The 24741-nt window shown below is 36.1% G+C and overlaps 1 protein-coding gene across 1 annotated transcript in view; it reads right to left on the bottom strand.

The window, feature by feature from the left end:
- Positions 1-4527: 4527 nt before the first annotated feature.
- LOC140162917 (uncharacterized) overlaps positions 4528-24741 on the bottom strand; it is a 101132-nt gene continuing 80918 nt past the window's right edge. The window contains exons 6-11 of the mRNA XM_072186228.1: positions 23923-24095; positions 22853-22925; positions 20165-20249; positions 17727-17871; positions 16597-16718; positions 4528-5926 (exon numbers count right to left, since the gene is read on the bottom strand). Coding sequence (XP_072042329.1) covers positions 4743-5926; positions 16597-16718; positions 17727-17871; positions 20165-20249; positions 22853-22925; positions 23923-24095 — 1782 coding nt within the window. The 3' untranslated portion in view covers positions 4528-4742. The remainder of the gene's footprint in view (positions 5927-16596; positions 16719-17726; positions 17872-20164; positions 20250-22852; positions 22926-23922; positions 24096-24741) is intronic.

Here is a 24741-nt window from a genome sequence, read left to right as displayed (position 1 = left end):
CCTGATGTTTCTACCACCATTTGTTAAAAAGTTGAAGTCGTCATGACAACAGAGGGATTACATAAGAAATACTTGCACATTTCTCCCCATATGCAAATTGGAATTTCTGACCTCCCACTGCTTTTTCTTGATCACATTGTAAAATTATGATAATCTCAAGTACATAAATTGTTAAGTATATGCCTTTTGGTTGTGCAATAATTATGAGACCCATGGGAAGTAAAATTTCCAAATGGTGTACCAAAACTGCTTGCTCCCCACTTGGCCTGCCAAAAATGGCTCCCCCCATGGTCTGCCAAAAAATCTATGCTCCCCACTATGCACATGCCTAATTTTTGCATATTTGAACATTTTCAAATTGTTTTCCTAAGCTTTTTTACAGTGTTTTATTTCAAAAGCACCCCTTAAAGGTGTGCCAAAAATTGTCCCCCCTCCTTGGCTTGCAAAAAATTGCTTTCCCCCTCCTTTCCGCTGGCCAAAAAATGTTTGCCTCTTGCAATTTTACCCTCCCCAGGTCTCATAAGTATTGCACAGCCCATACACAGGCATATATTTTTACCAATACCAGCACCACTGTCTCAATACTGGGCAAAATTCAATGCATTTCACATTGAAATATTTAAAGAATTGTACCATATGATGGCTAACGTAATATATCTCCAAGGCGACAAAAAACCAAACCAAAAAAACCCTGTTCTACAGGCGGACTGACCATTCAAGTAAGGTCGGTCGGTTGTGCCATTTTTCTTTCTTTTGTGCAAATGACCTTAAAAATCAACAAAATCTGAAAATAATTTGCAAAAAAATTGGGTTGACGTTCATTAGTATAGGGATTTTTTCCCTCCAAATTTCTAAAAACCTGGGTTGGTTGGGTGGGGCCTATAGAACAGGGTTTTGCTTATCATCGCCTAAGCAGAAATAAGTTAATACTATATCATTTACATTACAAGTCACAGAATACATTGAAACAATACATACATTATTAATTTTCCCTGATACATTATATTATTACTATATTTTGATATACATTACAGTACTAAGTACTTTTTTTTCCAAAGAATACCCATAAAACAAAGAAAACAATGAAGAGTAGATGCACACATAAATCCCACACATTTTCTTAAATTGCACAAAAAGATTAAAGAATTTGGCATAGTAGTTTGAAATTGAAAGCAAGATAAAATTATTATTAATTAAAATCCATAATTCACCAACTTGTTTGTTTACTTATTAGGTTAGCAATTTGATAAATGTTTGTAAATTAAATACTGGAAATGAACCATGCAGCACTTTCTTACAGTGCACCTGATTGGTTAATTACATAACCAATCTAAATTGAGCTTTCAAAGCTCTTGGCAATTCTAAGCTTAATTATAATCCCCTTCAGCCCTACAGACTTTTATTACCATATCTCCCATTGGCTTAATGCATGATATAGCCCTCTTTGGAACCAATCAAAATAGTTCTTATAATTTGGTTGATAGGGCCCATGGGCAGTGGCGTAGATTTCTTTTTTGACATGGGGGGGAGATGGGGTTACGATAGAATAAGTTATGGTACAAATGCGTGAAAAATTTTGCCATTTTGAAGCTAAATTGATGAAATATTGTGCAAAAGTGGAATAAATTCATGCACATACAGGCGTCAACATTGGGGGATGATTGTATGGACCACCCCCCTGGCAAAATATTGGGGGATTTACCCCCCATCCCCCCGGATCTACGCCTATGTCCATGGGGTTGGCTACCTTTGCAAAACTGAATCAACTGTAATTTTAGTTATACTATCAAAAGTGGAAATTTTTGCACTAGATTTATACTTCACTTTTCGTTTTCCAAGCAGCTAATTTTGTTTATTTTCTTAATAATTTTAATTGCCAGTATTTTATTACCGCTAATAATTAAAGCAGTTAACAACAGCTCCAATTAACATGACTAATAATAATAAAAAGTCAAATAAGGTTTGAAAAGCATGGATAAAACCTTCACCTTTATAAGGTTAGCACACTAGAAAATAAAATAAATAGAATTCATTGTTATTATATTTCACCAATGTTGAAATCTACACACATAAGCAAATAAATAGCTATGATAATTATGATATCTCATAATTTTAATGAAATAAATTACTTTGTATTTACAATAAATATATACAATTTTTTTAGTACTTGTACTTGGTATAGTACTTTTGTAGTAGCATATTTACACTAAATTGGAGAGGTGATTTATAGAAAATGTACTCTATCATTCAAGAATGAATCTGGGGGAAGGGATTGACCGTTTCGATAAATCCCATAAGCCTTTACGAGTAGACTTGAGATGTCGTCACTTGACGTCACCCTGATGCGCACATCACAGTGTCAACACCCTGTATTATAAATATTTTTTCCATACAGCTCTATACTCCGTTGAAATCAATATTCTATTATTGACACAGATAAAGAAAGTTTACATATGCATTGTGTTATAGGACTTGCACCTGGAACTTAACTGAATGGGCTAAACGTGTTCCTTTATACCTATAAAGTATAATTGTAATTCTCAAAATTAAATATATCACAATTTTTACTTTGGATTTCAAAATCTTTACTTATAAAATGCAGTAAAAGATATCCACAGCAAGCTGCAATACCCCTCTAATTAGTGTATTGCTTTTCGAGTTAGTGTACTGGAAACAAAACCCTGGTTTTACCTGAAAACAAATCAATTTTTCTTGTAATAGAGCATGCACAAATCGTAATAATCATAATGTGTAGAATATAGAAACTCTATGGTATCTCATATGATAGTCATGGTATGCTTAGCCTGAGTCGCTCGGCCTATCTCGAACAAAATCGCCATGCGTAGCTGTTGAAAAACGAGAGAATTCGCTGTACTATCACGGCAATTTTTGACACGAAGATATAGGGATGATGACGATGTGCACTAAATGGCAATTTTGTTCGTGAAGTGTGCAGTAACGATGTGCGCATTGCGGTAACGTCAAATGACGACATCTCACGTCTACTCACAAAAGCTAACAGGATTTACCAAAAAAGGCCAATTTATGGGTACAGTGATGTAGAAATATGTGTGTGGTGCTAACCGACGCGCTGTTAGCACTTTGAATTCTGTATTGTGGGAAGTAATTGCGGTGCATGACTTCCCATAGAGAAAACCAGATTCCATATATTTAATGATAAATGTACTTTGTACCATGAAACAATACAATATTTTGATTAGTCAACCTTAATTAGACCCAAAAAACAAAACAAAAAATTATTTGCTTGTCCATAGACCACGTTTTACAGATGGGTCAGTCTGTTGGTAAAAGTTTGTTCTTTTTCTTTTTTACTTCTAAAAGCAACCAGCATGCAACATTCATGTATTCTCACTCGAGTTTATAACTCTAAGGCCTAAGGTGGAAGCGCAATTGGACGCTTCAAGTTTTGTTTGTATACAAACTCCATTTTCAAATGCACAGGACAGATAAATCAAAGTCTATTGCAAATTGAACAGATATGATGCTGCAGTCACATTATATTGGTAAATCCAATAGTGGATAACAATAATAACTTCATGATTTTGAGAGATGCAAAAATTATTTTGGGCAGGCTTTTTTATGTTGGACAATTTTTTTATCAGACAATTCAAGAATTTGGATGAAAATACTAGAAGTTAAAAAAAATGTTTTTTGGTCGGAACATTTGGGACAGTCGGTCAGACAAGGACAAGCTAACAATCTTCTATTTTTCCCCTTTAGTTTAAGATAAAATATCTACTACCTACTACATGTACCATGCAAAAAAAAGTACAAAAACTGAAGTATGCAAAACCCCAAGCCTCAATCAGCCTAAATATATTTTCTTACCAAGGTCAATTTTGTTTCTTATACATTTACAATCCCTTCCTATTGCTTATAGATTGTAGCTACAAATGTATAAGTTGTAGCAATTTTATAAATTTTATACATGCTGATATGTGAACATATCTTTAACACTGATTCAGTTCAAAGTCTATGGTGATTTGACTCAATAAGGGCCCATACCGGGGGCCCATACCTATTTACCATGTGGGCAGCCTTCTCCAGCCACAATGCTTAATAAAGCCACACATAAAAATAGCAGATGTGGAGTATAAACTGATCAGTTGATGTCCTACTAATTCATGGCATATTGGAAGCCCCAGGGGAAATTTAGCCCATATTTGCAAGATGATCCACGCCTTCATGGTAAAATAAACTTACTCATGTTACCGTCTGGCCATGGTCTTGCCTGCTGGTTGATCTTTCCCTAGGAAAGATGACATTCCAATCTTCCCCTTTAAGCTCACATTGAATGAGGGATTCCCTAGCCAAGCTGCTAGCTGTACACTGGTATTTAGGTGTGGGCCATAAAGCATTATGTAATTTATTCCATTTCCCATATTAAAAAAAGGGTTACAAAGCAAATCAGAGTCCACAATAGGGAACTGATAACCAATTTCGGGATTTGATAAGCTTTATACATTTATTCATTTTTCACAATTGTGATGGTATGTTCATCCCTGTCTAACAAGTCTGGAACCTTGCAATATGACAATTACAAAATCTATTTCAGAAACGTTTGTTATTCAATATGTTTTGAAGTGAGCCATTGTATGGGAGGAAATTTTTTTATTGTTTTTCACTAGTAGCCTAACCTTCAAGATGAAAATAAAAGAAAACCAAAATCCCTTAAATGAGAGGATCCCATATAGTAAAGAAATACCAAATTCTAACCCTACCTACACACATTGAGGAAAAGAATCGTCCTCCTCCCCTGATACTGTTAGCGGTCTTTGTGGTTTCTCTTTTGGTATAAGTAACGACTCCATTGTACTAGCACCATCTCCCTCCACACCATCTTTCTTCTCAGATGACTCCACTGGAGCGACACCCATACTTTTCTCCAAATTCTTTGTCGCTATCCTGTCAGCAACACCTTCAAAGAATCCTTGCAGATGTTCCACATCTTTGTCTTCCATGGTACCGCTTGCAGCTGCATCCCCCTCTGACGTCAGAAACGGAGTCTCTTCTTCGGTGACGAATCGTTCCATCTCTTCCTCCTCTTTTTCAAAATCTTCGTAATCATCTTCGTCTTCCTCGACATCGACAATGTACACGTCAAGTTCTTTTTGTTCATTGGCTTCGTCAATAACGGCACTGATTTTCTTTAAGTTATCTTCTTCCTCCTCGCTCTTAGATTCTGACGCTGATGCTTCATTTATTATCTCTGACTCACCAACATCTTGAGTTTTTGAGTTTGAGTCAGAGTTTGAGTCAAGTTTAGAGTTTGATTCACATTTTGAGTCAACTAGCCCTAAATCTACCAATGTATCATCCGCTAATGATATCAAAGTCTCATCCCCTCTCTCTTCACTGCTCTCATTACATTTCTTAAGCGGTGGGGTATGGATTTCTGTTTTTGATACTGTCGCTGGTTGCATTATACTTTTCCCTCCATAATTATCAGAAGTACTGCTGAGATCTACAGACAGCTCGTCACCCAATAAATCTTTCACACTTTTTTGCCCATGATTCAAGTCGAGCGAATTACTATGTGTCAAAATGGCAGTGGGATTTGATGACTGTCCTGTGGGATTCAAATCAAGCGAGGCCGCTCTATCCATCGCCATCTTACTTGACGATTTATGGAATGTTTCCACGACAACGTCCTCCTTCAAGGCCTCTTTTGTAACACTTCCATCAAGAAGTGATATCAAGCTATCTTCTTCACGTTTTGTGGTCACCTTATGGACAGGCGACTCGTGTGCGCTACTCGAGACAGACGGGAGGGAATCAGCGCCATCAGATTTATTGCTACCTGCTTCGCTGGATTCCGACATGGAGATCTGGTGAGGGATGAGGGTCATCAGACCAGCCTGCATTCTTTGCTTCTCCATATTGGCAAAGTTACTGCTTCTGCCTCCTGTGGAAAGCAAATCAATATTAAAATCAAATAAAAGTTAGTCAAGATATTTCTCATGTGCAAGCCATATCAAGATAAAAATATGCCATAGTTGGCAGTGGTGATACAAACCCACCCTTTTTATTTTATTCTACCCTTTATACCAAAACTCCGAAACCCACCCTTTTTCTGTGGTCCGATTGTCACACCATCACAGAGTAAACAGCAGTGGCGTAGATTTCTTTTTGACATTGGGGGGGATGGGGTTGAAGAAAATTTTTGCCATTTTGAAGCTAAAGTGATGAAATATTGTGCAAAAGTGGAATAAATTCACGCGTAGCATGAAAAAATGCACTTTGGGGGGCTAAAATGCCCAAATATGAGGTCAATTTGTCCAGAAACCCACATACAGGCGTTAACATTGGGGGGATGATTGTATGGACCATCCCCCCTAGCAAAATATTGGGGGATAAATGCCCCGGCCCCCCCCGGGATCTACGCCTATGGTAAACAGCTAGAGCAGCAATGAAGTACGCTGATACACAAAAGTGTACGCAAATAATACCCAACACTGAATCCTATACGAAAATTATGGAGGGCATTATAACAATGAAGGCTGGTGCCAGTCCAGACGGTACGGGCGCGTATAGGACGAATTTGTGGCTTTTTTAAATAGGGCCTATTGTTTTGTTTTTCATCAGAATATTTCATACTTGCCCTCCCTCTGTGGAAGATTCAGAATGATTCTCTTTTCAGAAAGTGCATGAAATTCAAATGGAGCTGCCTAATGTGTTCATTCCATTTGAAATTCATACTCCCCATGTGGATGATACTTTCAAAATCCACGGGGGGAGTGTTAATTTTAAGTGGAATAGCCCAACAGATGTCTCACCCAGAGTGATGAAGAGTTCACAGTGGATATCGCATCCAGAGCACGGTTGTCCATGTGAGTAAATGAGTTCAAATGCCAATGGATTCTGCACACAACCAGGCCACCGCTCGCCCAAACTCAATTTCTAGCGAGCGATTTTAAACTCGCCAAAGACACAAAATATCGCTTGCTGCGAATCGCCCAAAATTGAATCCAATATCAATTTACATGCAAGTTTCAGCACTACAGTGTATCCTATCTGATCTACCATAATAAGTTAGCCTTAAACCCTGGATACGAAAGAAAGGTTGTGAAGCTTTGTGAACAGTGTGTAATATTGTTTCATATTAGTAGTATATGAATAATTTTTCAGACCTAGCGAGTGATTCGATTAAAATGTAGAGAGTGATTCGACCACTCGCCTAGCATCATGCTAGCGAGTGATTGACCACTCGCCTTTAAAATCTAGACGGCAAGGCCTGCACAACCACCAGTCTGCACTACATACGCATCCACCTCTTACCTAAACCTCGCAATTCCGTCTGCCCCAGCACATACTGCCGTACTCTCAAAAGGCTGCCTTGTGTGATTTTTATTATCATCGTTGTATTTCATTTGTTGTATTTCAGCATGCTTCTTTCTTTTATGAATGGACTTTGATAATACCTCAACATTAATATACAGGGTGTCCCAGAATGATTTATACCGAGAAAGATGGAATTTTTTAGGTATGAACGGCATTTCTATTGGTCATATTGTTTTGCATTTTAAGTTGTACATATATTTAGCTTTCTCAGACTTTTTAGATTTTAAAAATTGAACGTTTCTAGTAGAAGTTAGAGAGGATTGCATAAAAATGGTGAATTCCAAGTTTTGACAAAGCAACCTATTTTGAACATCTGTAAAATTACTAACCGTTCAGCACAAAGTAATCTTATGCAGTATATTGTTGTGTCCTGTTCTTACTTCTTCTAAACAGTCGATAACTATCGTTTATTTATGATGTTACGACGCAATTATTGTATGTATGGAATAAAGGATTTGCTTGAGTGACCTTAAACTATTCTTTCTTTGGCGGCAGTTTTGAAGACAATTATTCAGGTGTGTGAGTTTCATCATTTGAAATGCCGGCAGAGATGGATTTTTCATAAAAGTATAGAGAAGGTTCGTCTTAATGTCAGAGCATGGATTTATATCCACAGTATATGGGCAAACCCACCGCTACGTAACGGAGTTATATCCTCTACGTAATATTGACATTTTTGGGTAAAATTTCTGGTAAAAAGCACATAAAGAGTATGTTTTTCAACCTAAATATCTGATGTCATATTGAAATGTTTCACTTAATCCCATATCAAGAATTATTAAGAGCTCTTGAACATAATTTTTTAGAAGTGGCTCTATACCTTAAAAAATAGATTTTTCTGATATTTTGTGCAATGATGCATGTTAGGGTGTTGACTACTTGTGTGACTAAAAAAATTCAAAAATCGCTCGTTGCCATGGAAAGCGCCAAAACCCAGATTCTGTCATTTTGGGCCAAATTGGCAGTGAAATTAGTGAAAAAACATGTTATTTCAAGTGTTACTGTATCTAAGCCATATATTGCTGGTACATTACATTAAGTTCTTGTAAAAGGACATCTATTCATCTGATGATCAGCATATTTAGAGGTCAATAAGTTATTCTTAAGAATGCGTGCAGAGCCCATCTGTCAGGTGTATTTTCACTTTTTCATAAAATGTCATTTTAGCACCTAAAATATCATCATGAAAATCAACAACCCGGTGTTCCCAGGATTTTGTCCATTCTAGTGTGGGTAGTACAAGCTAGATACTTAACATTTTAATAAAAATCAGCTTGGGCAAATGATACTTCTAAATACAGTGTTGCCAGAAAAACCGGTATTTTTGCAAATTGACATTTTGTCAAATTACGCCTTTTTGTCACAATTTTGTGCATTTTGACAAATATTTTCCTTCAAGGTAAATCAAACAACACTTTTTAGTCTTTGTAAATATCTAAACACTGAAAATTCAAAATTAGTGTTGCCAGAATTCTTGATAAAACATCCAATATTAGTATTTTAGTGATTTTGTGTTGATAGTTTGGTTAGGAAATGCTTATTTCTAATTTTCATACATCGAATGTACATAGTATAGATTGTTATATGAATGTTTAAACACCTGAGCAAAAAGTAAGTGTTGCCAGAATTCTTGATAAAACACCCAAAATCATATATATATATCTATATGCGCCATGATCCAACATCAATTTTTTTACTATCATCAATATTAATAATAATATCAATGTAGGCCTATTAACATCATTATCAATACTAATCAAAACTATTAATATCGATATAAATAATAATCAAAAGTATTAACATCAATTTGGTTTACTATCATCAATAATATTAAAAATATCAAATATATTAACATCATTATCAACAATCATCAAAAATATTAACATTAACCCTAGAACTACTGAGCCATATTTTGTAACACGGACTACGAAGGGCGGTTGCAACCCCCTAATTTTCAATTATAAACGTCATATACCGTTATATTTGGAATCAATGTATAGCTATGGGTCTCCTCTACCCCAGTGATACCAATAAGTACAAACATTCCTCTCATATAATGTCGCTGTGACGTCATAATGTGAGGGCGCCCATGCAAATTTGGAAAATTTCAGCTATTTACAAAAGTATTGGCAAAATTGATTTTCGCTAAAATTCTACAAAAATGCAATTTGACCGAATTTTCTCCTCAAACTAACAAGTAAAAAGTCAATAGCTTATAATAATTTTACATGAGCGAAATGAAAATAATTTATTTTACTGTAGAAACCATTGGTGGCCCTCACCAACACCCCCTCTATGGTCATCTTTGACAGCCGGTCCTACCCCCTGGTAATGTGCTGGTAAACATTTTTACACTAAAATGAGCGCAAAGGATGGATCTATGATTAGTTTAGGTCGGGGCGTAAATGCGCGCATTTTTTTTATGACGGATAAGAAATCTTGGGGTGGTACTTCATAGTTCTAGGGTTAATATCAATAATAATCAAAAATATTCACATCAATATATCAATAATATTTAAAAATATTAATACCAATATCAATAACACTAATAAACAAAACTATCAATATCAATAATAATCAAAATATTAACATCAATATCAATAACAATCACAAATATTTATATCAATATCAATAATAAGCAAAATATTAATATTAATATCAATAATAAGCAAAATATTAATATCAATAATAATCAAAAATATTAATATCAATATCAACAATATCAAAATCTTAACATTTTAAAATTTAAAAATATTTTTGATAATTATTGATATTGATGTTAATATTTTTGATTATTATTGATATTATTGATGTCAATGTTTTTGTTTATTTTTGATATTGATGATAATATTTTCGTTTATTATTGATAACGATAAATATATTTTTTAAATTATTACTGAAATTGATATCATTATTTTTGATTATAATTGATATTGATATTAATATTTATATTTTTTGTAATTATTACTGAAATTGATATCAATATTTTTGATTATTATTGATATTAATATTTTTGATTATTATTGATTTTGATATATATTTTTGATTATTATTCATATTAATAGTTTTGATTATTATTCATATTCATATTAATATTTTTGATTATTATTCATATTGATATCGATATTAATAGTTTTGATTATTATTGATATTGATATTAATATTTTTGATTATTATTGATATTGATATTAATATTCTTGATTATTATTGAAATTGATATTTATATTTTTGATTATTTTTGATATTAATATTTTTGATTATATTGATATTAATATTAATATTTTTGATAATTATTGATATTGATGTTAATATTTTTGATTATTATTGATATTATTGATGTTAATATTTTTGATATTGATGATAATATTTTTGTTTATTATTGATAACGATATTTATATATATTTTAATTATTGCTGAAATTGATATCAATATTTTTGATTATTATTGATCCAGTCCAGTAAGGTTGGAGTGACCAGTTCAAAATTCAATAGAAAACAAAGAACAAAATTAATACCCATAATTACCCTGACTATAACTTTGTACTAGATAATACTAGAACCGTGGGGTTTTTACAATTTGAATACGCTTTTTAGGACAAGCTATTGATGATAGTAAACCAAATTTTGACGTTGTCAACTTTAGCGTGAGAGGACTGGATCATGGCATTATGATTTTGGGTGTTTTATCAAGAATTCTGGCAACACTTACTTTGTGCTCAGGTGTTTAAACATTCATATAACAATCTATACTATGTACATTCGATGTATGAAAATTAGAAATAAGCATTTCCCAATCAAACCATCAACAACAAATCATACTATCAGTAAAATACTAATATTGGGTGTTTTATCAAGAACTCTGGCAACACTAATTTTGAATTTTCAGTATTTAGATATTTACAAAGACGAAAAAGTGTTGTTTGGATTCACCTTGAAGGAAAATATTTGTCAAAATGCACAAAATTGTGACATAAAGGCGTAATTTGACAAAATGTCAATTTGCAAAAATACCGGTTTTTCTGGCAACACTGTATTTAGAAGTAACATTTGCCCAAGCTGATTTTTACTAAAATGTAAAGTACCTAGCTTGTACTACCCACACTAGAATGGATAAAATCCTGGCAACACCGGGTTGTTGATTTTCATGATTATATTTTAGGTGCTAAAATGACATTTTATGAAAAAGTGAAAATACACCTGGCAGATGGGCTCTGCACGTACCCTTAAGAATAACTTATTGACCTCTAAATATGCTGATCATTAGATGAATAGATGTCCTTTCACAAGAACTTAATGTAATGTACCAGCATTATATGGCTTAGTTGTAGCGAACACTTGAAATAACATGTTTTTTAACTAATTTCACTGCCAATTTGGCCCAAAATGACAGAATCTGGGTTTGGGCCGTTTCCATGGCAACGAGCCGATTTTTGAATTTTTTTTAGTCACACAAGTAGTCAATACCCTAACATGCATCATTACACAAAATATCAGAAAAATCTATTTTTTGAGATATAGAGCCACTTCTAAAAAATTATGTTCAAGAGCTCTTAAGCATTGAAAACTCTACATCTGTGCCAAATTTGGTGTATTTCCTATCAAAGAATGTAGGATTTCTCCAATATACGCACAGTGCGGCTGGACGGTGGTGTGTTGGGGTGCCTTTGCACTGTAAATTACACACATGCCGTTTTCGTCCATTTTCAGTAATAGCAATGTCACGCCAAAACGAATCAAGCTATTTCCATGAAAGTCACAGAATAAGTAGGAAATATGTGTGGCATTGTATTGCACTTATTAAAATTAGATACACTGTTGACTATATATTTTTGATATTTTGTTCAAACACGGTATAAATCATTCTGGGACACCCTGTATAAAAGCTAATTTTACAGTATATCTCAACAAAGTACCACAAGGCAGCCTTTTGAGATATGACAGTAAGTGATGCAGCCGTCGAATTGTATAACGATTGAGAGTGCACACTTTTACCATGACAAAAATCAACAAAATTGTCAATACAATCCCCACACCACCATCACAAATCATCACAGCAAACCAAATTGTTAACAGAATTGCTTCTGAAATTTAAGCAACATGTTTGCTGAATTTGAATAAAAAATATTTCACACACAGCCAACATTTTAGAATTATCTGAGCGCAGCATTTGTGTGTGATGGTCTTCGTGTCTAGTTCTGTCACTCGATTGGAAAAGCAATTGCCGATATATTTATTAGAAGTTACAAGCATGATTTACTTCATTTTGAGTAAAAAAGTATTTAACAAACAGCCAGCATTGAGGGCAGCATTTTTGTGTCACATTTTTACTTCTGTTGCTTGATCAAAACAGGCACTACCAGGGTCTTAGCTAGCCACCCGTCTGGCCATCATTTTAGACGGCCAGTTTGCTCCTGGGACAGGCAAAATTAATGCCTTTGACAGATGCTATATTATAAATTGTATGTTTTGAGAAGCTAATTGCCCTTTTTAGTAGACCCAATTTGTAGAATAAGGACATATCAGCACATATTTGAACTTCTTGAACCCCCAATGGGCTACAGATATCTGGTAAATGTTTTAAAGGTCAAATTAGGACAGGCAATTTTATTCAAATGACGGGCAACCCTCAATTTCTAGCTAAGACCTGGGCACTACCGATATAGCATTCAATAGTTACTAGCATGCCCCATGATCAACATGTTTGCTGCATAAAGATATTTCACAAACAGCCAATATTTCAGAATTATTTGAGCGCAGTGTTTTTATGTGACGTTTTTTGCATCTACATGTACTTCTATTGCTGGATTGGAAAAGCAATTGCTGATATATTGTTTTGAAGTTACTAGCATGTTTGTTCCATTTCTTGAATAAACAGATATTTCACAAACAGCCAGCATTTCAAAAATAATTTGAGCGCGGCATTTTTGTGGGACATTTTTCGCATATACTTCTGTCCCTTGATCAGAAAAGCAATTGCCAATATATCAACTAGAAATTACTAGCATGCCCACATGTTTTGCTCCATTTTAAATAAAAACATATTTAAATGACGTGTTTGGGGCAAACCGACATATGAGAATTTTGAGAGAGAAAAAAATCAGGACTCAGCAGGGAATGGGGATTGAACCCCGGTCCAGAGTCCAACCACTGTACTACCTGAGTTCGCAGTCGGTACTCGGGCAATCTCAACTTAAGTCCCCATGATAACTCTCTCATTGTGTCTCAGCAGCCAATTATAATATTAAATAATGAAAAAGGAGGGGGCCTATATGCTTCACCCTAGCAGGGCGAAAGACAATGCGAGACACAAATTAATGTATGCGAGGATCCTCACATACATTAATTAATTAATTTTTATTTAATTTTTATTTATACCATTCGGCCGAAGCCAGGCTAAACCCAATAGTGCTCAGAGGCTACTAAATTCAAGGGATGCCTCCAGATATGACGGGACAGGGATATGGGAAGAGGTCCGATTTTAGAAGCAGGAGGAAAACCGGAGCACCCGGAGAAAAACCGGTGAGGACGAGCATGGATCGGCAACCAAACTCACATGTGGCACCGCGGGGAATTGAACCCGGGCCACAGTGGTGAGAAGCGAGTGAGAAGACCACTGCATATACTAACCCGCCCTCTTTGTGTTTCGCATTGTCTTACGCCCTGCCCTGTTAGGGTAAAGCATATAGGCCCCCTCCTTCATTATTTAAAAGATATTTCACAAACAGCTAACATTTCAAAAATATTTTAGAATTTCATGCTAGCTTATAAATCATCAAACATAAAAAAAATCCCCTTTAAAACAAAAAGCTGTGGAAATTGCTATTTTGAAAACATGGCATTATGATATGATATGAAATGTCACCAAGAAATAATGATAATGAAGTGATGTGTTCTTGTTAAAACATTAAGAATAAGAAGAAATGGGCTATTCCATTTAAAATCCACACTACCCCTGTGGAAGAGTTTGGAAATATCTTCCACAGAGGGAGTATGTTTTTCAAATGTAATTAGTCAGGGTTAATCATTTTGACAGCCATACTCCCCTTGTATAATGGCTTTACCTATAGCTTCCACAACTGGAGTGATTTTTTCGAATGGAAGTTACCCAACTGTCTATTCTACTTGAAACTCATACTCCCTCTGTGGATGATATTCCCAAAATCTTCCACAGGGGTAGTGTGGATTTTAAATGGAATAGCCCAATACTTGTTCAATAACCATAAAAACATAATTTGACCCCTTTGAAGTTGGGGCCAGAAAATATAGTCCAACATCTTGCATACCTGTTGCTAAATATTGCTTGATATACAGTCTGCAAAAATAAATACCACTCTCATATTTGCAACTCACACACAACAAATGGCCAGTCATTTCTCAGTATTTGATTTTTGTATTATAAATGATAAAGAGTCAAATCCCAAGAAAAAAGAAAAAAAAAACCCAAATCAAAAAAAAAAAAAAAAATACCCAACCAACCACAAAACCGAACCCAACAAAATACAGCCTGACAAGAAACTCAAAGGTTGGAGTTTGAAGCTTTGTTTGTACAGCAGTCAAAGCCCTAGCCTTAGGCTACCCAATATACAGTATGTCTCAAAGCTTAGAAAAATTTTTAAATGTGGAATACATTTTACCACTCTTTCCCCATCCTGTGACTCAAACTCAAGTAAACATATATGCATGGGATGCTCAGAACTTTCAACATTCTTATACACATAATAAAATAAGTTCACTAATTTAAATCGATGATCACAAAATTCTTTCAAAAAATGCATTTGAAATCTATTTTTAGCAATATTTTGTTTTAAAAAAAATGAAAGACAAAATAAGAAATTAAATGATATTTAGCTTATTTTTCATCAGAGACAATATGCGAACTGCAAAAACGATGCCAGCTGCAGCTTTTGAGACATACAAATACTTTTTTGTCTTATCCGAGTTTCAAGAAATTTACCATTTATGACCCACCACATCAAAACACAGCAGTTGTCTTAGAAAATGTACAGTTAGTTTAACCCCATGAGAACTACCTGCCGATTGGCCAAAAAGAGGTTTTCACTATCAATTGGACCAGTCAGCAACATTGTTAGAATAATTTTGCCACACAAAAAAATTGGGGTGAATTATTTGCAAAGCTCCATTCTGATTGGTGATTAAAGTGACGATATCATGTAATTGACCAATCAGAGGCAATGTTAGATCGGCAGGTAGTCCTCACTGTTGGTTTCCAACAACTTGAGTGTTCCTATGTGATGAGTCACATTTACATGGTTTGTGGGTAATTCATATTGCATCACTTTGGTAATAATAAGTGCATCACAAAATGTATGTGAGCAAATTTGAAATGATTTATAATATAGGGGAGACCAGGGAGTGTCCGCTCTTGTGGCAAATCCGCTCACCACATGTTTTTGATCTTGGGATTACTGGGAAAGCACAATGATGATGTAATTAGCTGGCTAATGTTACAGCTAAGTACCACAGAAAAGAAGACAGTCCAAGACATCTTGTCACAGAAATTATTGCCAAAAAACATTTCCAAGGAAGTTTACTTTTTTGAATTGGTAATATTGTAATAACCTCAAAACATTGCAGACATGGTATTCGTTCGCATATTAATTCAGAGGGTCACTAGGTGAACGATTTGCCCAACACATTATGCAATTAAAAGATCCACATTTTGTGTTTAGTAGGTATAACACAAGAGGTAAAGAAAAAATTACTACCGCGGCATTTAGTCGGTAGATTTCAAACATTCCTAATAGTTTCAGGGAAAATATTAACAGGCACCTGTACCTGCACCTGACCTTGTGCACAAATGTGTACATCCATATCAAAACAATGCACTTGTCGGCTGCTACATTTCACATAATAGCTAAGAATAAATACCAGACTCATCTCAAGTGGAGGTCACTTCAAATCATCCCCAAGTCACATGGTTTAGAAATACAGAGAACATTCCTTAACCATGTGACTTGGGGATGATTTGAAGTGACCTCCACTTGAGATGAGGCTGGTATTTATTCCCCAGCTATTATGTGAAATGAGACACATGTAGCAGCCGACAAGTGCATTGTTTTGATATGGATGTACACAAATTATAATTGACTTCATCTGATCAATATCTGGGTATCATCTGGAATCTGAACGCTACCAAAATGATGCATTATGGGATACCCACACAAAAGTCTGTTAATTGGAAAAGGTGTTGATGATAAAGAGAAAAGAAACATACCACTTCCCACCATGCAACATGCAATGCTATTAATATCAGTACCAGGTGGTAGATTCCACAAGCCTGCTATCTCAAGGGTCTTCAGTTTCTTTTCCAACTCGGCGACTCGCTGGCCAAGAATTCTGTAAAATGGAAATGGAATAGAAAATTTAAATTCAACTTCCTAATTTCTCCTAAAAGAGAAAAACAATCATTATGAAGCCAGGCAACATATATGGCTTACTTCAGGGTCATACAGGGTCAAATGTCAAAGTAGGCAAGTTAGCAAAGTTGTCCTGTAGAGTCGCTCAAAAATGGACAAACGTTGTGAGAATGTGCACAAACAATGTACAAATTACAACTTGCAACACTTGATTTGGGCAAAAAGGTGTGCTTAGGTATTTACATACCCAATTGCAAGCGCGTAAACACACATTTTGGTGTCATCTGGACTTAAAAAAGCCCTCTTGCCAATTATACCCTATGGTCCACTTACTTATTTGTGTTACGTTGATGGTTGAGAGCCATATTCTTATCATGCACTGTTTCTAGTAGTGTAGAGGCTAGTGATCTCAAGTCAGCAATGGAAGACTGAGTGACCGGTAAGGAACCAGCTTTGATACTTACTTATTTGTGTTACGTTGATGGTTGAGAGCCATGTTCTTATCATGTACTGTTTCTAGTAGTGTAGAGGCTAGCGATCTCAAGTCAGCTATGGAAGACTGAGTGACCGGTAAGGAACCAGCTTTGATACTTACTTATTTGTGTTACATTGATGGTTGAGAGCCATATTCTTATCATGTACCGTTTCTAGTAGTGTAGAGGCTAGTGATCTTAGGTCAGCGATGGAAGACTGAGTGACCGGTAAGGAACCAGCTTTGATACTTACTTATTTGTGTTTCGTTGATGGTTAAGAGCCATGTTCTTATCATGCACTGTTTCTAGTAGTGTGCAGGCTAGTGATCTTAAGTCAGCGATGGAAGACTGAGTGACCGGTAAGGAACCAGCTTTGATACTTACTTATTTGTGTTACGTTGATGGTTGAGAGCCATGTTCTTATCATGCACTGTTTCTAGTAGTGTAGAGGCTAGTGATCTCAGGTCAGCGATGGAAGACTGAGTGACCGGTAAGGAACCAGCTTTGATACTTACTTATTTGTGTTACGTTGATGGTTGAGAGCCATATTCTTATCATGCACTGTTTCTAGTAGTGTAGAGGCTAGTGATCTTAGGTCAGCGATGGAAGACTGAGTGACCGGTAAGGAACCAGCTTTGCCTTCTGCTAGTAACTGTTCAACTACAGAAAGGTAAGGAAATTCACTTGAGTACATGTACAAAGATATATTGGTAAAAAAACTAATCTCCTCTTACACAACTCTTCACTTTCTTCTCCTATTTCTTTGCTTTCATTCAATCTATTACCAGGTATACATGTTTGTAAGAAAAACAGGAAAATTCTACGAAAAAGCATGTAAAATCAGGCAAATATTGCATATTTCTGCAAAAAAAGCATGTAAAATCGGGCAAATATTGGATATTTCTGCAAAAAAAGCATGTAAAATTGAACAAATATACCCCAAAACTGGCTTAAATACATAAAAGTGCAGAAATTTGGGGAAAATAAACTGAGGAAAATTTTTATACATGTATTACGGATTTCTACAGAACTGTTCTCACAAAATGTGAAGAAAGTGGCAAATCTTTACTTTTTTAGATATGGTCAGATTCATTTTCTCTGGATCATAAGCTTTAAAATGCTAACTTGCCAGGATTGCTCCCTCACTTGATGTTCAAAAGTCAATATTTTAAAGAAGAATACTTCTTTTTTCTATTATTGTTTGGTATGTTCAATGAACCATATCTACTGAAGGGGAGCGAGTTGGCGCAGCCTAGTTCCCTCGCCTTGCACCACTGAAGTCCCGGGTTCAAGCCCCGGCGCGGCCCAAGGATTCATGTGCACTTGGTTTATCCCGATTCCATGCTCGCTCTCGCAGGTTTTCTCCGGTTTCCTCCTGTATCGCAAAAATCGGTGATTAGTTGTTTGGTTATCAAAAACTTCCTTCACCCAATGGAATTTGGGGAGCTGCACAGATAATTGGTGGATGTTACAATCTAAATGCGGATAGGTGTGCGACGTTCGGCAGCAACTGGCCTAGTTGATGCGATCTGATAGTGATGATTCACCATTGCAGCGAAATTACAGCGCTTTGAGTCCTCTAAGATCTGGAGAAAGGCGCTTTATAAATCCAAAATTTATTATTTATTACTTATTTTACTTCATGATTTGCAATTAGTGGCATCATGTTACACATATAAACAAAATTACACACCTTTTCATGGCATTGCTAGGGTGGTCACATAGATTTCCGATTGTGGACATGAAATGCAGATGCTAGTTGACCTAGCAAAACCATTGCAGGTGTGTGTAGTTGACACTAATCAATTAGAGAATAAGCGATAGAATTTTATTTTGCCTATCTTCTATCAGTGTGATAGATTTGACAGGCAGGTCCAATATTTTGAGTAGTGGATGCCGCACTACGATAAAAATATTGGACCTGCCTGTCGCTCTATCATAGGTAGAGGATAGGCAAAATAAAAATTCCTATCGCTTATTCTCATTCTTAGTCAGTTAGTCAAATATTATTTTAATAACTGTAACAATTTTTTAAAGCAAAAACTAAGTTACCGTCATAAAAACTCCCCTCATTATAAAATGAACAAAACTTGTTTACAACTTCACGTATTCGTTGCGCGTACTGCTAGCGCGCCGCGTATTCCGCACTAGACTACGCAATACAGCGCAATACATACGCGCACCTCTACAAGCGTGTAAGGCATTATCAAGACGCATGATGACGTGGGGTCGCCAACGGCCTGATAAACGGCACCAAATCTTGCGATTGTCCAATCAAAAATGTGTCTACGAACTAGACCACTCCCACTGACTAAGAATCAAATTTATACCACATACTGGTTGTAATAAATGCCATGGATCACTGATTCTATTACAATTAAACACCCGATTCATTTTTACAGGCAAATCATTTCAATATATCCAAAGGCACACTTAACAAACCACAGTAAATTTATATTGTTATATCTAATAGGTGTGTGATCTGATTTTATAACACAATGTGTCTAACTTACGGATGAAAGCTTACCGCCCCAACATTGGACTATTCTAGTTTAAATCCATACACCCCCTATGGAAACTTGCCCTGTTAAATCGTTCACACTGGGAGTATGTATTTCAAATTAAGCAACCTGAATGGGTGACTCCATTTGAAGTCTACACCCCCTGTGTGGAAGGGTAAGGTCAACTATTAATATCTACTTCTTAAACAAATTTATGAAGATTTTTTTGTTATATTGTCCAAAAAATAAATAAATAGGTTAAAAAAATGTTATTTTGTTTGTCTCCAAATCTAAGCATTTTTACCCAAATTTGACATCATAGATGGATTTGTCAAGAGTGTAAACACTTTAGATCAACAACTTAGCCCAAAAGTTTCCATAATTCCAGGATTAACACCAACCTTTTAAAGGTAAAAAGGTTTCCAACATAAAAATTTTGCAACATGTCCTACCTTGTTTTTGTGATATTATTAAACCTCCTGATGTAGTTGCTCCTAATTTCAAGCCACCTTTTCCTCTTCTCTTTTCCAATGCATTCTGATAAAAAGATACGAAATTAACCATATGAGCACTACATGCTGATTGGTTACAAGAAGACTGTTATGATTTATTGAGCCAATCAGAAACATGGTAAGAATGGTGTAGGGCTGAAAAGGCTTAACCCCATCCATGAGCACTACCTGCTGATTGGTTACAAGAAGACTATTATGATTTATTGAGCCAATCAGCAACATAGTAAGAAGCAGTTGCACAGCTGAAGAGAATTGAGTTTAAATATTTAGAAGCTTGTTTTCAACTGGCCGCCTAATGCACACATTCGCCTAATGGCACACCTGGGCTCCTTTGCCTTGGGTAAATTTCATGTACAAATAGAGAGCTCCCTCCTCTAAATATCCCAACAAGAATTAAGAAAATGTGCACTTATTTGGAGGGATTGCACACGTACGCCTAATGACACACCTGGGCTCCTTTGCCTTGGGTAAATTTCATGTACAAATAGAGAGCTCCTCCTCTAAATATCCCAACAAGAATTAAGAAAATGTGCACTTATTTGGAGGGATTGCACACGTTCGCCTAATGACACACCTGGGCTCCTTTGCCTTGGGTAAATTTCATGTACAAATAGAGAGCTCCCTCCTCTAAATATCCCAACAAGAATTAAGAAAATGTGCACTTATTTGGAGGGATTGCACACGTTCGCCTAATGACACACCTGGGCTCCTTTGCCTTGAGGTAAATTTCATGTACAAATAGAGAGCTCCCTCCTCTAAATATCCCAACAAGAATTAAGAAAATGTGCACTTATTTGGAGGGATTGCACACGTTCGCCTAATGACACACCTGGGCTCCTTTGCCTTGGGTAAATTTCATGTACAAATAGAGAGCTCCCTCCTCTAAATATCCCAACAAGAATTAAGAAAATGTGCACTTATTTGGAGTGCTTGCTCACGTTCGCCTAATGACACACCTGGGCTCCTTTGCCTTGAGGTAAATTTCATGTACAAATAGAGAGCTCCCTCCTCTAAATATCCCAACAAGAATTAAGAAAATGTGCACTTATTTGGAGGGATTGCACACATTCGCCTAATGGCACACCTGGGCTCCTTTGCCTTGGGGTAAATTTCATGTACAAATAGAGAGCTTCCTCCGCTAAATAACCCAACAAGAATTAAGAAAATGTGCACTTATTTGGAGGGATTGCACACGTCACCTAATGACACACCTGGGCTCCTTTGCCTTGGGTAAATTTCATGTACAAATAGAGAGCTCCCTCCTCTAAATATCCCAACAAGAATTAAGAAAATGTGCACTTATTTGGAGGGATTGCCCACGTGCGCCTAATGACCTACACACCTGGGCTCCTTTGCCTTGAGGTAAATTTCATGTACAAATAGAGAGCGCGCTCCTCTAAATATCCCAACAAGAATTAAGAAAATGTGCACTTATTTGGAGGGATTGCACACATTCGCCTAATGGCACACCTGGGCTCCTTTGCCTTGGGGTAAATTTCATGTACAAATAGAGAGCTCCCTCCTCTAAATATCCCAACAAGAATTAAGAAAATGTGCACTTATTTGGAGGGATTGCACACGTTCGCCTAATGGCACACCTGGGCTCCTTTGCCTTGGGGGTAAATTTCATGTACAAATAGAGAGCTCCCTCCTCTAAATATCCCAACAAGAATTAAGAAAATGTGCACTTATTTGGAGGGATTGCACACATTCGCCTAATGGCACACCTGGGCTCCTTTGCCTTGGGGTAAATTTCATGTACAAATAGAGAGCTCCCTCCTCTAAATATCCCAACAAGAATTAAGAAAATGTGCACTTATTTGGAGGGATTGCACACGTTCGCCTAATGACACACCTGGGCTCCTTTGCCTTGGGGTAAATTTCATGTACAAATAGAGAGAGCACCCTCCTCTAAATATCCCAACAAGAATTAAGAAAATGTGCACTTATTTGGAGGGATTTTTATGGGAGAACACTTTTAGTTTGTGTCTAAAATTCCAGTTATGTCAAGAGAGCCCATAGTGCCGTTAGGTGAACGTTTACGGTATATCGCATAATTTAATTACCAATCAGCATCACTGTAAAAAAAACCCAGTATATTTCAGGGGAAAAATGAGGAAGTTTATACAAAAAGGTTCACACCATTGCAATCCCTCGCTCTGCAAGTATAAATATATACTATATCCAGTGTCGTCTGCTCACATACCATAGTCCCTCTTAATTAAATGCTCCTGGGGTGTTGCATTTTACTTAGGTCTTATTTATTCAGTTCATACCACAAATCAAAATTTTGATTAGAGTGTTCTAGTCAAGCAAATCACTAATAGTCTGTTCATACATTCGCGTTATCTAACAGCACTTGTGATTGGTCGAGAGCTGGGCATAATCAACATTTTATTCATGCCCAGATGCTTTGGTGTGACAATTTCAGTATCAAAAAGTGCAGGAAAATCGCATTTCAAAGAATGTTTCATCGTATTCATGATATTAGTTGATGTAAACAATCACCAAATGTTGGGGACTGCTATATAGAATTAAGGGAATGATCGTTGTTTATGACAAGGGCTCATTCAATTCTAGTAATTAATGAACCCCTAACTTAGTTCTTTATTCATGGCAACTACTTACCTTATACTTGGCTACTGCTGTCTGTGCTGTTGCTTTTTCTTCTTGACATTGCTTTAACCTCTCTTTGACATATCTGACACAAAATTGGAAATGGAAAAGGAGAAGGAAGAAGGAAGTGATCATTAATAAAATAAAACAATTTGAATGAAATTACATCGTTCCTCTTCTTGTTTTTTTGAAGAAGCGAACCTGCTGATTGGTTACAAGAAGACTATTATGATTTATTGAGCCAATTAGCAACATGACTGTAAGAAGCAATTGTACAGCTGAAGAGTGAAAAGGATTGAGCTAAAAATATTTAGAAGCCGATTTTTAATTGGTCATTCGGGTAAATGTATCACATAATTTACCAATGAGCAACACTGTCAAAAAGACAGTAGATCTCAGGGGTTAAGTGAGAAACAGTTTATACAACTTATTGGGTTATTCCATATAAAATCCACACTCCCCCTGTGGAAGATTTAGCTAAAGTCTGCCACATAGGGAGTACATGTATAAGTTTCAAATAGTATAGACAATTGGACAACTTCCATTTGAAATACTCACTCCAGTTGAGGAAGATATAGGAAAAGCTATGATACAGGGGGAGTATGGGTTTCAAAATAATTAGCTCTGACCAATTACATTTGAAAAACATATTCCCCCTGTGGAAGATATTTCCAAAATTTTCCAGGGGGTGGTGTGGATTTAATATGGAAAAGCTCATTACAAGAAGGTTCACAACATTACAAATCACTCACCCCCAGGCATTGCACTTTCCAAAAGAGAGTGTTACTTATTACATGTCTTATTTATTAAGTTCATTTCAACAGAGTTTGCAGGAATGGATCAAGTGTGTTTTAGCCCCCCCCCTTCAAATTTTTGGTCAAATCATGCAAAATCATGATAACAGCTCCTCCACCCCTAGTATTTAAACCATCCTGGATCTGTGACTGGTTTGAAAAAAAGAAATTTGCCACATTGTCACTGTGAAATTACAAACATTTTGCTTTACAATTTGACGATATTAAAATGGTTTGGCAACTCACTGGTAATTCCTACAACCCTAATAGTTTATACCATATACTTACTTGTTTTCCATGATTAGGGCATCTATATCCACCAGCCTCCTTTCATCCCCTCCTAGCACATAGTTAAGCTCTTGATTCAACCGGTCCCCTTTGTCTCGGAAAAAATCTCGCTCCGTCACTACTTCTTCTTGCTCATCTATTTTAGCCACCATGTCTCGCTGCAATGTTTCAAGCTGTGAAAACAATTCAAACTTTTAGGACAAAGGTTCTACAATGTTAAGGGGGTACTACACCCCTGCCCAATTTTGTGCCTATTTTTGCATTTTTCTCAAAAATTATAGCGCATTAGTGACAAGTAAGATATGTATATTATAGGGGCAAGGACTACTTTTCATGTAAAAAATTAAGATTTCAGGAACTTAATTTTGACACAAAAAATGAACCTTAATTGGAGCCGTTCACTGAGAATGGCCCATATGCTATCTTCAGTAGACAGCAAGTTAACCAAGTTTAATTAATTTGTGATCATCAGTTGCTGGGTACTCTGTCCTAAGCATTTCAATTTTGGCTGATAAAATTTGGTTTTAAATATTGTTATACTAATAGTCACTCGATGGCTCTTAAATTTCGATGACCAGCTATAATGCAAAACTTTTTGACCTATAACATAAACGCTATCTTCAGGAGACAGCAAGCTACCTACATGTATAGTATATAGATAGGGAAGCACGGTGGCCCAATGGTTAGGGCACAAGCTTCATAATCAAAAGGTTGCGGGTTCGAGCCCCACCACGGCCAGTGTGTTGCGATCTTGAGCAAGATAGCTTAATTCCCAATTGCTTCACTCCACCCAGGTGTAAAATGGGGAGCTGCTGGGGG

This window comes from Amphiura filiformis, chromosome 10 (genome assembly GCF_039555335.1).
Source record: "Amphiura filiformis chromosome 10, Afil_fr2py, whole genome shotgun sequence".
In the NCBI taxonomy this organism is placed as follows: Eukaryota; Metazoa; Echinodermata; class Ophiuroidea; order Amphilepidida; family Amphiuridae; genus Amphiura; species Amphiura filiformis.
This window is presented reverse-complemented; position numbering and strand designations above follow the sequence as displayed.